Here is a 12,768-nt window from a genome sequence, read left to right on the forward strand (position 1 = left end):
ATATGATTTATGTTATAGTTGAAAAGAATCTCTTGACAAGAAAACAACCAATTACTTAATTTGCAGCTTGCAGATGTTGTGTCCCTCCCTCCCTGGGGGCTCCAGGGCTCATCCCAACACCCCCAGCACCGGGAGCCCCCCAGGAAGGGAAGGGAGAGCACGGCTGGTCCTTCCTCATGCCTGAACCAGGGGTGCTCAGCAAAAGTCGTGGCTCCAGCGTCTCTCCATGGCGACACAGAGAGGTTCTGCCAAGGGATCCGGCTCTGCGGGCAGAGCAAAGGCAGCAGCGGGGACTCCATTTCTTCCTGCACAGGGCACGTGCCACTGTCACCCATGTGGGACCCAGCACTGGCACTGAGGGGCTCACAGAGTGGTCTGGGGCTCACAGGGCCATGTCCTGCACCATCCTTATCCAGCAGCAAAGCCCAGGCAGGGGGAGCCTGCCGAGCCCTCCGGCATTCCAGGCAGCAATTACATCTTCATCACTAGGGAAGGGCACATCTGTCCTTACTCGGTGATGTGTGTGTTAAACCATGGGAATTCAGCTATTTTCCCAGGGCTAGAGGCATTATGGTAACTCCTTTAAGCCTATAATAAGTTCATCTCTGCCTGTAGGTTTCTCAGCAGCTTATTTCTGCAATAATTTATCATTTTCCTTTCTATTCTCTATTATTCATCACCTGAGGAAAAAGTCAGCTGCACCAGCAGAAGGGCACGAAGTCTCCTGAGCTGGAGCAAGTGTATCCCAGGATTCCAGAATGGTTTGGATTGGGAGGGACCTTAAAAATCATCTCATTCCAACCCCCCTGCCATGGCAGGTTCCACCAAGATGCCAAGAGAGCGTCTTTGGCACATCAGAAATAGCCAAGAGGATTCAAAACTGAGGCAGGGGGTGAAGAGAGAGGCAGCCCAAGCTTCCTGCTCCGTGCAGACCCCCAGTAAAACTCGTGAGTTATTCACCCACACCACGGCGGGACACAGGGATTCCTGGAGACAAAGGCAGCCCCACTCCCAGGTGCTGGGAGCTGCTCCCAGCCCCTGCTCCTCACCTCTCGGTACCTCTCCATCTGCCACAGGAAGGTTTTCTCATAGAACAGGCCCTGCAGCCTCTCCTGGACGTAGTTGTGGCACAGCTCCTCGAAGGTGGCCGCTCGCTCGCTGCGCTGCTGCTGCGGGCTCTGGAAGCCAGGGGTGTCCACCACGGCGATGGAGGCCATGGAGAGGTGCTGGGAGGAGAAGGACCTGGGAAGAGCCACACACACCACCAGGATTTACCCACGGGCAGCAAAGTGGTGCCAGCCAGGCACACGCAGTGTCTGTGCCACAGGAGGGCAGGACACAGGAGTCCCGAGTGCCACTGCAGCCCCAAGGGCCACCGCCATTCCCACACAAAGATTTTCACACAACTTCCTGGTTTTCCAGCAGGAATCAGTCACCTGCTCCATGCTCCCTCTCCTCAGCAGCCCCTGGAGAAGCGGCTGCCACCCAAGCCCCAGTGCCCAGCAGCTCTTTGGTACCTGTTGATGAGTGAGACCACGGCAGCAAAGAGCTCCTCGTAGAGCCCCGAGGCCATTCCCTCCACACACTCCACTCCCGTCATCTTGGGCCCTGGCACAGCGGGAGGGAAGAGCAGGCACACACATTTATTTCCAGCCAAGTTCAGCCTGCTCAGAGCTGAGGTGGGGCCTGGGATTCCCTGGATTCAGTGCAGGAGAGCCCACACGGCTCCACAGCATCGCCCCTGCACATCCCACTCCCCCCGCCTGCCTTCGGCTCCTCTCCTGCCTCACGAGGATTTAAGGAATACAGCTATTGCCATGACAAAGGCCACTTCCTCAGGCTCTCACTTTTATCAGGAGAACTTGCTGGGCCCAGCTGGAATTCTGCTGCTGCTGAGCATCATGGAATCATCAAGGTTGGAAAAGACCTCCAGGATCATCAAGTCCAACCTTCAAGGAGTGTGGGAAGGCTGACCTGAAACCCAGGCAGTATCTCACCCTCCCACCTTGCACATGCTGGATCTGCCTCCATGAATTAGATCCGTACATTAATTTAAGGTTTGTAGTGGCTCAGCAGCACAATCCCTGATCCAGATCTCCTTGCAGGACACAACACCAGCTCAGCTCCATTCGTGGAGTTTGGGGTTTTTTCCCCATTTTTCTAGCAGAGCTCTCACAGTGTTTAAGCCACATCACTTATCCAAATTCACCTGACTTCATGTGTCCCTAAGGAGAGTCAGGCAGGGGCAGCTGCAGAGCTGAGGGCAGCGACGTGACACAGCCCAGTTAATGATTTTATTAACAACCTAATTGGGCCAGAAGAACAGGACACGTTGCCTCACCATTCCCTCTCCTACAGAAATAAAGGAAAAAGGGATGGGGCATCCCAGTACCTGGCGGGCTCTCCTCTGCTGGGGGCCGGCCCCGGGCTGTCACCTGCGCCAGGATGTGCCTCAGGTGGTGCTTGAAGACGGCGGTGCCGAGCTCCTCCACGTCGCAGCCCAGCACCTCGGCAGCGCGGCTGGCGCTCTCGAACCTCAGGAACTGCTTCCTGCCAACTGGGGAGGGGGCACGGGGGGCTCAGCCACGGCCAGCTCTGCCTCAGCATCACCAAAAACCTCCCACCCCCTCCCTCGTGCTGCCCCAAAATCAAAATGATCCGAGGCAAGTCGGGGACCAGGTGAACTACATGACGGAGCAAAGCAGCAGATGTGTTGATGGGAGTTGATGGGAGCTGATGGGAGTTGATGGGAGTTGATGGGATTACAAACCAATCCCTCGAAATCCGGGATCACCTTTCAGGGTCCCAGCAGTGTTTGCTGTCCCTCCAGCCGGCAGCAGAGGTTCCTCCCCACGAGCAGAGCTCTGCACATCGCTCACACCCGGTGATAATGATTCCAGCTTAATGATTAAAATCAATAGGGAAGTAATCTGCAGGATTAATCCTTTTACAGATCCAGGGCAGAAAGGTGTCGTGGAGGCAGCCGGGCAGCACAGCTCAGGAACACGGGGGATGAGCACAAATGGCAGCAGCCAAAGTCACCCAGAGACCTCAGGGTGGCACTTTTGGGTGCTCGGGGGGTGATGAGGAGCTCAGGGGGCTCACAGCTAAAATGGGCCCTTAAAACACAGCTGGTGGCTGGTGGTGGGGAGAGGGTGTGGGATGGAGAGAGAGAGGTGGTCACATCCTGGGCAACTCCATGGGGGACCCACTCCTGGCCGAGGGGATGCACAAAGCAGGGCTCGATGCCTGGGGGTGGTTCACAGCACACCCACAAGAGTCAGCCGCCCTCTCCCTTCCCCTTTGATCCTTTCCCAGTATTTCCTATGCTGACTGAAGGACTCCAACATCAAGGGCTGTGCTGGAGCAGGCGGAGGAATTGCCTCAACGCTCCAGGCTTTGATTTATTCTGTTCCCACTTGTTCTTGTCTGAGCTGGCTGGACAGACACTGATTCCTGTCAGACACAAAAGCTCTGCCTGCCAGGGAGTGGAGGGGTTGGGGGGCCAGGGCTGCACAGACCTGGCTGGCATCCCATACTGCCCATTCCAGTATCCCACACTGCCCACTGCAGCAGCCCTGGGACAAACCAGGGGGTCCACTCAGCCCTGGGCATCCCCAGGCACCATTTCACCCTGCATAAACTACAACGAGCAGCAGCTCCACGTGGCCCTCCTGGGTGTGATGTGACCATGGAAAATTCACTGACTTTAACCTGAAAGGAATTACTTTGGCCCAGGTAATATTTAAGAGAAGCAGAAGGAAAACACAGGGACAGCTCAGCCTCTCCTTCTACAGCCCCAGCCCTTCTCCAAACCACTCAATGCCCAATTTCCTGGGTCAGAAACAGGGATGCTCCTTTTCCTGCCTTCCAGGACATGATGCCACAGGCGTGGGTCTGTGCAGGAGCTCCTGGGCAACAGCAGCCCCCACGTACCAGCAGCCTGAGCACTCACCCCGGCCTATTGCAGGTGGTCTCACTGACCCCAAAATTGGCCCCTGGCTGTCTGGGTACTCCCATCCCTCCTGCTGCCCTGGTGCCCCTGACCTCTGCATGGTTTTAGGCAGCTCAATGTCCTCCAGCAGGTTCCAGCCCTCCTGCCCTGTGGTTTTCCTCCATCCAGAGGGGTTCAGGAGGTTGGGTTTGCAGCAGCCTCGCTGTGCCATGGGGTTTGCAGTGACTCCTGACCACGACTGACTCCTGACACACCTGTGGCAGCACCAGGAGGGCTGGAATCGCGGCCACCTCCGTTACAGGTGCGTGGTGGGAAGCCCCCAGGGAGCTGGGAGCCACAATGGTTTATTCTGATATCAGCCAGCAAAAGGACAGCGTGGGAGCGAGCGGAACGCCAGCCCCGCTGCGCCCCAAACCTCCCTCCCGCTTACAGAGGCAGCAAATAAATGAAAACAGGGGATTTTCTGCAGCCCACAAAGGGACTGGAGCACTCAGGTGAATGGTGCCCGGGGTGCCCCGCTGGCCTCCAGCTGCCAGGCTGCTTTCCCACTGAAAGAGCTGCTCTAATACGTTTCAAAGGCAGCGGGGAGGGCTGACACCGGGATGGAGCAGAACGAGCTTTTGAAATTCAACCTTTTCTTCTCAGTGTTTTTGTAGCTGCAAATGCATTTCCCACCCCCAGCCAGGGAGAGGTGGTGCTGTTCCCTCCCGGTTTATTCCCGCACATACTGGACGGGTGAGGAGAGAAGGGAAAAAGGTGCCTTTAGCCCACTCTGGGGCCCGTTTAACACGTGCCGGGGCCGTGGCTGTGGATGGGGATGGAGGAGGCGCCCGGCTGAGCTCCTGAATGCCCTGGAAAACGAGTGCCGAGGCTCCCTTCGGCAAGATTTCAAGGAGAGGATTTGGAATACACAACATCAAAGGGCATGAAAGGGGAAGGGAAGAGATGGCTATCGGGAGACAGGTTTAACCACATTAAAAGAGTCGTCGCCCCCACTGAGACTTTTGCTCCATCCGGCTTTGATCCATTTTTTATCCATATTTCCTTTCATTCCTCCCCTTTTGTTGACACACGGTGGGGGAATCAATACCAGAGTGAGTGACACTGAGACATGCTCTGCTTGTTAATCCCACACCCGAGCGCGCTCGGAGCCGCAGCCCTGCCTGGATCCGCTACTCCCATTCCTGTCCCTGCTGCAAGAATTGAGCAGGATTTGTTGGATCCAGCACTCGATTCCCTCCCAGATTGATTTACAGAGGGCTGAGGACAGGATGTGCAGGAAGTCTGAGCAAAGAAAAGCTCCCTGCGATCATTCCTCCACCTGCCCTTGAGCTGGGCACTCCCAAAACGAGACACCTCTCCAAAATCTGCTCTCCTGAAAACTCACAGGGCAGAAGGACTTCCAAATTTTTTTGGCCAAGAGCCTTCTGACACTCATCGGCCTGCGCCCACAGGGTCATCTATAAAAGCTGGAAGGGCATTAAGGTAGATGGAGATGAGGAAAGAGAACACCAGAAAGAAGGCGAAAAGAGAACTCACTGTAAGTCATGACAGCATCTATCCTTTTAAAATAATTAATAAATGATTAATGGCATAAATTACCATAAGATGTGTTATGACATGCTGCAGAGACGTTTATAAATGTCTATGGCTTGGTTTATGGCAGCCTTTGTGCAGCCCTCATAAATTGAAGTGTGTAAATCAATGTGGCTGCCTCCAAAATGGGTTAGAGCACGTCCTAAAATAATTTGCAAGGGATAAGGCAATTTCTGCTCGCCCGTATTAACAAAGTCTCTATAAATACAATCTTCATCCAGACTCAGCCTGTTATAATTCAGTTACTGTGGTAGACACTCAAGAGATGATAGCATTAGTGCTACCTGAAGCTGTCCCTTCGTGGTGTCATTGGGGACAACGTGCCAATGAAGGAGTCACCCACAGGTTCTTCCTAAGGAGCTGGCATGAGGTGACACCCAGCAGCCCCTGCCCCGTCCACATGTGGCAAGGACAAACCTGCTCCAGAAGTCCCCACAGGGCAGGACACCAACACCCCCCATCCCACCGTGGAGGAAGAGCAATGAAAAGCTTGGAGCCCCCACAGATGAACAGCCTCAGGATGAGCATCATCCCCGCACACCTCCCCATTCCCTGCATCCCAAAAACCCCTGGTCCCCGCTAGGACACGCTCCCTGCCCGCTCCAAGCACAGAAACAAGGTGTGAGGGAAGCAGAGGCAGGAGCCCCCGTACCTTTGCAGGCTCCAGCAGCTCCCAGGTGGTAGATTCCGGCCAGGATGCGCCACACGGCCGCCTGCTCCTCTGCGGTGATGCCCAGCGTGCCCATGGCAGCCCGGAGCTGGGAGAAGGCCACCGAGGCTCTCTGCTTGTCCTCGGGCTGCAGGGGGAGAGAGCCAGGGGATGTCACTGTGCTGGGCACTGTGCCCGACAGAAGGGAGAGCGAAACCATCAGGACAGCAAGGAAAGACAGCAAGGGGTTCTCGGAAAATTTGGACAAAGTGGAGAAGCCGCTGGCAGGTTCCTCGGGTGCCTGGTGTTAGGAGCAAGCTGGGTACACCACCTCATCGGACAAGGACATGTAATTCCCGCTTCAGGAGTGTCTACAGAGCAGCAGCTGGAGATGGATGCTTTATATCGTGGAATCACCAAATGGTTTGGGTTGGAAGGGACCTTAAAGCTCATGTCATTCCAAGCCCCTGCCATGGCAGGGACACCTTCCACAGCCCAGGTTGCCCATCCAGCCCCATCCCCTCACTCCTCACCAAACACACCTGCCCAGAGCTGAGCAGCTCCCGGCCACCAGCAGGGCCTCACCTGCCACCTTCCACCACAGACAGCCCCTCCTGCAGTCCCTGAGCTGGGGCTGCTCCGTGGGGCCAGGAGCCACTGGCTCCAGCGGGCAGCATCCCTCCTTGGCAAGGACTGGGGAAAACCATCCGTGCTGGGATGGCAAATCCCCAGCAATCAGAGTTGTGAAAGGAGGGGAAAACCCCATCTCTGAACGCAAGCCTGCTGCATCAGCAGGGTGAGGACTTCGCTGTGCCCTCCCTGGAGCTGCTGCTCCAGCAGGAGATTCCTTTGGCTGCCGAGGCGGAGCAGGAGCTCCCTAATGAAGATGGAATATTGGATTCATCAATAGATGATGTAACTGCAAATTGCTGCGATTCATCCCCGCGCTTTGGCTCGTGGACAATCTGCTGGGGCTCTGCAAACAGCTCAGACTAATGAGGGGCTGGGGCTGGGAATCAGCTGTGGAGCTTTAACCCCTAAAATTCACCTTCTGGGCTGCCCAAAAGGATGCTCTTGCCGCTGGGAGTTGCTGCTGCAGGGGAACATTGGGTGTAGGTGACCCTGGAGCAGCAGGATGTGTTCCCAGGGTGGCTGTGGCATGTGGAAAAACCCAAGCAGAGATCCCAGGCAGGGCAGCCCCAGTCCCAGCAGCTCCCCTGTGGCTGTCAGAGGGGTGCTGGGGGCTGTTCAGGCAGCCCCTTCCTCACATCTCAACATTCCCTCCTTCCCCTCCATGCTCCCAGCACAATGGCATCATCACGAGTCACCCACCCAGCAGCCAGGGACTCCTCTAACTGGGGGTGACAAAGGGGGTGCCCTGCAGCAACCCACGGCAGAGGGGCACAAGACTCCAGCATTTCCCTCTCCCTACCTTTGTGAACGGTTTGATCCCAAAGGAATTGCTCTCAGCCACCTGGTGCAGGTGCAGCATCGTCCTGGGAGTAGGCACAGAAAAAGAGAGTCAAGCTCCCCCCTTGCCTGCCCCCAGCACCCCCAGCCCCCTTTACAGCACCATCGGAGGGACCTGGATGGGACAGGCCACGACAGCACTGCCCCGTGCAGGGACATGAGCTGGCACACCAGGAGCCTTCACTGGGGACACAGCTTGGGTGGAACCAGAAGTGAGAGGGAAAGGGACCTCGATCCCATTTATCACCCCAATTTCAGCTTTAGTGGAGGGGCAAAAAAGCACCAGGAAACACCTCCCTTTCACAGAAAATCTCTCTGTGTGCAGCAAGATCCCTGCAGCCCCACTAATGCAATTGCTCTCACAATCTCTCATCAGGGGGGTCTCAAAACCATTGATGGAGGGAATTTGGGTATAAAGGGGGAATCCCAGGACAGCCCAGGGCTGTGGGAGCCTCACACCCACCTCTCTGCCACATCCAGCCCCGCCAGCAGCAGAGGGAAGATGTTGAAGCTGCTCTCTCCGTCGGGCTGCTGGGCAATGCGGGCCCTCTCCAGCAGCAAGGTCTGGGGAGGGAAAAGGGGACAGGGAGATGAGGAGATGCTCCTGGGACCTGCCAGGGAGGGGCTGGATCTCTCCTTGCAGGGACTCAGCTGGATTTGGGGGCTGTGCAAGCAGGAGCTGAATCATGCCCCAGGCACCAAGGGGCAACGCTTCAGTGCATGAGAGCAACACCCATGGTCCCTCTGAGTTTCCAGAGGTCTGGGCAGTGCCGCGGCCCCAGGAAGATGCTGCAGGATCGGGGTAAGTCATTGCCTGGGCTTAAGATAAGCCCAGCTCAGCTCCAGCCTTGCCGAAGGTGTTCAGTACCAGCACTGGGGCCAGGAATGAGTCTCTGCAGAGCTGGGGGTCCCCATCCCAGACTGTCCCATGGACATCCCAGGATGGTTCCAGTGGTACTAATGGGGACATCCCCACTCCTGCACAAGGACAGCTCTCCCGGGCCACTGGCTCCCTGCGGGTGCCCAGGGCAGAGCAGGGACAGCAGTGGGAAGCCCTGGTGCTCCCCAGGAGCAGACAAGGCTCCAGCCCTCTCCTCCCTCAGACAAGGCCCAGAGGCACGGGCAGCTCTGATTAAAGAGCCTTTGATAAGAGCCCTGACGGTGATAAAAGCCCTCTGAGGCTCAGCTCCAGGCGGCCGTGAGGTGCTGCTAATGAAACGCTGAATTATACATTTCCTCATCAACATTTCATCTCAGCATTGCCCCGAGCTCCCTGCCAGGGATGGGGACAGGCTGGGGGACCCCGCCACGCTGCTGACAGAGCTTCTGCTCAGGGGCCATTTGGTCACCTCTGGTTTAGGAGCAGGGTGGGGAGCAGGGAGGGGAGCAGGGAGCAGAGCGTCGCTCCTCATGCCCAGCCTGGCTGGGAAGTGCAGCACAGGCGTGGCTCATCCCCACCCCAAGGACCCCCATTTTCAGCCACAGCCCTCCCATCCCACCAGGTGACAGGTACCTGGAGGTGTGCAGCAGTGACCTGGCCGGTGGCACTGAAATCCAGCGACAGGACCATGGAGAAGCGCGTGGAGCTGCTGCTGTGGCTGGTGGTCACCGAGCCAAAGGCTCCCAGGACTGTGAACATCGCCTGGATCTTCTCCACTGCAAAACCACCACCAGAGCCCCCTCAACCCCCCTGCAGCTCTGGAGGAGTCATCTCCTCCTGCCTCACCTCTGCCTGCTCCTCCCAGGGTCTGTCCCAGCACTGGGGAACTGGCCAGGCATGGGGCCAACATCCCACACCGGCTGTACGCTGACAGGAAGGGGATGTGCCAGCCTGCCCAGCCTGCCCACTCTGTTCCAGGCCACCCCTCAGTCCTTTGCGAGAGCACGGTGTACCCAAGAGAGCTCCAAAATCCAGCCACGCCCTCTGAAGCCACTGCCTGCTGAGCAACGCTCCCTCCTGCATCACCAGTAACCCGAGCAGGTGGGAAAGCACTGCCCCAAGCACCGGAGTCATTCGAGTAATTCCCTCCTGCTGCTCACGCCGGTGTTTGTCAAAACAGCAAATCTGTTGAGTCTGGGACGGGGACAGTGGCAGTCGTGGCCACACCGGCTGCTTAGGAGCCACCGCAGGGGAAACAAATCAGGCCATGATTGGTGTGGTTTTTGTGCCCCCAGCCTGCCCCCTCCATGTGCTGCCTCTGCCCAGCATCCAGTGCCATCCCTGCCCATACCTGAGACCCTGCCCCTACCTGAGACCCTGCCCCTACCTGAGACCCTGCCGTCCAGGCTGCCCGCTGTGCCCACCAAGTACTCCAGGGCACTCTGGCAGCACCGGGTCCTGCCGGCCCCGCTGTGCCCCAGGGGGACGATGGCCTGGTCCTGCCGCTGCATCAGCAGGTTCCTGTAGGCTCGGTGTGCCAGTGAGCAGATGTGCGGGGGAAGGTTGTCCCGCTTGCCCCTGGGAACCTGCAGGCAGGGAGAGAGTGGCAGAGCACATCCCAAACAGGAGAAAATCCTGAAAGCATTCACACCTCAGGGTGCAGAACCCCCGAGACTGTGTCCTCAGAGCACCCCCAGCCCCAAGACCAAGCACCCTCAGAGCATTCCTGGCCATCAGTATCTTCAGAGCATCCTCCTCCCAGAACATCCCCGGTCCTGAGTGTCCCCAGAGCATTCCCAAGTCCCAAACGTCCTTAGAGCATCCCAAATCCCAAACGTCCCCAGAGCAACCCGGGTCCCGAGTGTCCCAGAGCAACCACAGTCCTGAACGTCCCCTGAGCGTCCCCGGTCCCGAACGTCCCCTGAGCATCCCCGGTCCCGAACGTCCCCTGAGCATCCCCGGTCCTGAACGTCCCCTGAGCATCCCCGGTCCCGAACGTCCCCTGAGCATCCCCGGTCCTGAACGTCCCCTGAGCATCTCCGGTCCTGAATGTCCCCTGAGCATCTCCGGTCCTGAATGTCCCCTGAGCATCCCCGGTCCCGAACGTCCCCTGAGCATCCCCGGTCCTGAACGTCCCCTGAGCATCCCCGGTCCTGAACGTCCCCAGAGCATCCCCGGCCCCGGCTGTCCCCGCACTGTGACGGTCTCACGGTGCCATCTGCCGGCCCCGCCGCGCCCGGCGCCCTCCGCCACTGTCCCCAGGGGGGTTGGTGGCCTCTTCCCACGGGAGATCCCGCCGCCCCAGGTCCCCTCTCTCACCTTCGCGGCACTGCCGGCGGGCGCGGGGCCGGTGGCGATGGCCACCAGGCTGGGCCCCGCGTAGGTGCAGGGCAGGCGGGCGCGGAAGCGCTGCCGCAGCGTGTTCATGACGCTGCACTCGTTGAGGCTGATGAGCGCCGCCAGATCCTCGGCCTGGTCCAGGCTGGGGGGGTTGGTCTGCGGGACGAGAGGCAGAGACCCCTCGAGCTCTGCTGTCACGGCAGGGCTGTGCCAGCCCCGCTGGCACCGCGACACCTCGGGCACAGCCAGAAGCAGAAGCATCATTGTGCCCAGGCACTGTCCTGCACCGGGACTCTCGTCCCTGCACCAGCCCAGGCTGGGGAGGGGGCTCACCCTCTGCACGCTGTCCTCGTCCACCTCGGTGACAGTGCCGTCCTCGTCCCGGCGCACTCTCACCCTCCCCACCGGCAGCTCTGGTGTCCCCACGTCTGGCTTCAGCTGTGTGGCTGAACGAGAGGCTGGTGAGCATCCCTGGAGTGGGGCAGCCCAGGGCAGAGCTGGCTGTGGCGTGGGGAGAGGCCAAGGGGCCAAATCCAACCCCGGCCCCAGCGGGGCACAGCCGGGCACGGCACCCGGAAGCCTGCCCTGCTCCCGACACGTCTCATCCCCGGCGCTGGAAAGCCAGGGCAGAGGGAGGAGAGTTACCGAGCGTGAACCCGTCCTGCTGGAGCAGCCAGACCTTCTCTGCTTCGTACCAAACGTCTTTCGGAGCCTGCAGGGAGGAGAGAGGGGAATTGGGCAGGAGCAGGAGGAAAACTGAGCTGAACAAAATTGCCTTTGCCCCACGGACAGGGACAATTCCACACTCCTGCCCCTCTGCTGCCCATCCAGGCCCGGGGCCACCTTCCTGCCAGGCCCAGCCCAGCCCAGGGGAACGGGAAGAGCTGCATGAAACCAGAAAACTTCATCAGGGCCCCAAAACCCCAGATAACACCCCGACACATTACCTGGTCCTTGTCCGTGCTCTCGCCTGATGCCTCTTTATCCTGGTCCTTTTCCGTGTTCTTGCTCATCTCTTTGCTCTTTCCCAATGTTTCTTTAGCCTGGTCCTTGTCTGTGCTCTTGCCAATCCCTTTGCTCTCCTTCAGCATCTCTTTACCCTTTCCCAGCTCCTCCTTCACCTTCCCCACCTCTTTTCCCACATCTGTGGACTTCTCTTGGATTCCTCCTGGCTCCCCCTTGAGCCCCTCTGACTTGCTTGTGGTTTTTTCAGGCTTTTTGATCTCCCTTGGCTCCTTCTTGCCACCTCCAACATCTTTCTTCATCTTCTCTGGCTCTTTCCTGGCTGACAACAGCTCCCTCTGGGCTTTCACCTTGGCTGGGGGCTCCTCGTGCCTCGGGGGCGTCCCCTTCTCCTTCTTGGTGCTCTTGGGGACTGTCCCCTTGAGCGTGTCCCCTTCCTTCACTGGGACTTTGTTGCCACGCTGGGAGCCCTGGCTGGATGCAGGGGCTGGAGCTGGGGGGCTGCCCCCCAGGCAAGGGTCTTTAGGGGTCTTCCCAGGGCAGAATGGCTTTCCCACCTTGGGAGCCCCTGGACGAGGGGTCTCTGATGGTTTGGAGGAAGCCTCTGCTGTTTTGGGAGATGTTTCTGCTGGTTTTGAGGACGTCTCTGCTGGTTTGCAGGGGTTCTCTGCTCTTTTTGGGGGTGCCTCCACCAGTTTGGGAGCAGGTGCTGCTGTTTTGAGGGATGTTTCTGCTTTTTTGGGGGGTGTCTCTGCTGGTTTTCGGGGGGTCTCTGCTCTTTTTGGGGGTGTCTCTGCTGGTTTGGGGGCAGGCACTGCTGGGCCAGGTGCAGGGGCAGGGTTTTTGCTGAGGATGGTCCCCGGCACAGCCTTCTCAGGGGGCAGCTCCTTGTGGGGGGGGGGCTGTGACCCCCTT

At 58.5% G+C, this 12,768-nt stretch overlaps 1 protein-coding gene across 1 annotated transcript in view; it reads right to left on the reverse strand.

Moving 5' to 3' along the window:
- The window catches only part of MYO18B (myosin XVIIIB), a 53,979-nt gene that overhangs the window by 40,415 nt on the left and 796 nt on the right, over positions 1-12,768 (reverse strand). Inside the window, 12 exon segments of the mRNA XM_042034686.1 lie at positions 1,050-1,242; positions 1,518-1,608; positions 2,393-2,557; positions 6,204-6,348; positions 7,633-7,696; positions 8,134-8,234; positions 9,184-9,326; positions 9,938-10,136; positions 10,870-11,046; positions 11,224-11,336; positions 11,536-11,602; positions 11,838-12,767. Coding sequence (XP_041890620.1) covers positions 1,050-1,242; positions 1,518-1,608; positions 2,393-2,557; positions 6,204-6,348; positions 7,633-7,696; positions 8,134-8,234; positions 9,184-9,326; positions 9,938-10,136; positions 10,870-11,046; positions 11,224-11,336; positions 11,536-11,602; positions 11,838-12,767 — 2,388 coding nt within the window.

This window comes from Corvus kubaryi, unplaced genomic scaffold, assembly GCF_017639235.1.
Source record: "Corvus kubaryi isolate FWS band 111438036 unplaced genomic scaffold, C.kubaryi_AGA036_p1.0 37382, whole genome shotgun sequence".
NCBI classification, from domain to species: Eukaryota; Metazoa; Chordata; class Aves; order Passeriformes; family Corvidae; genus Corvus; species Corvus kubaryi.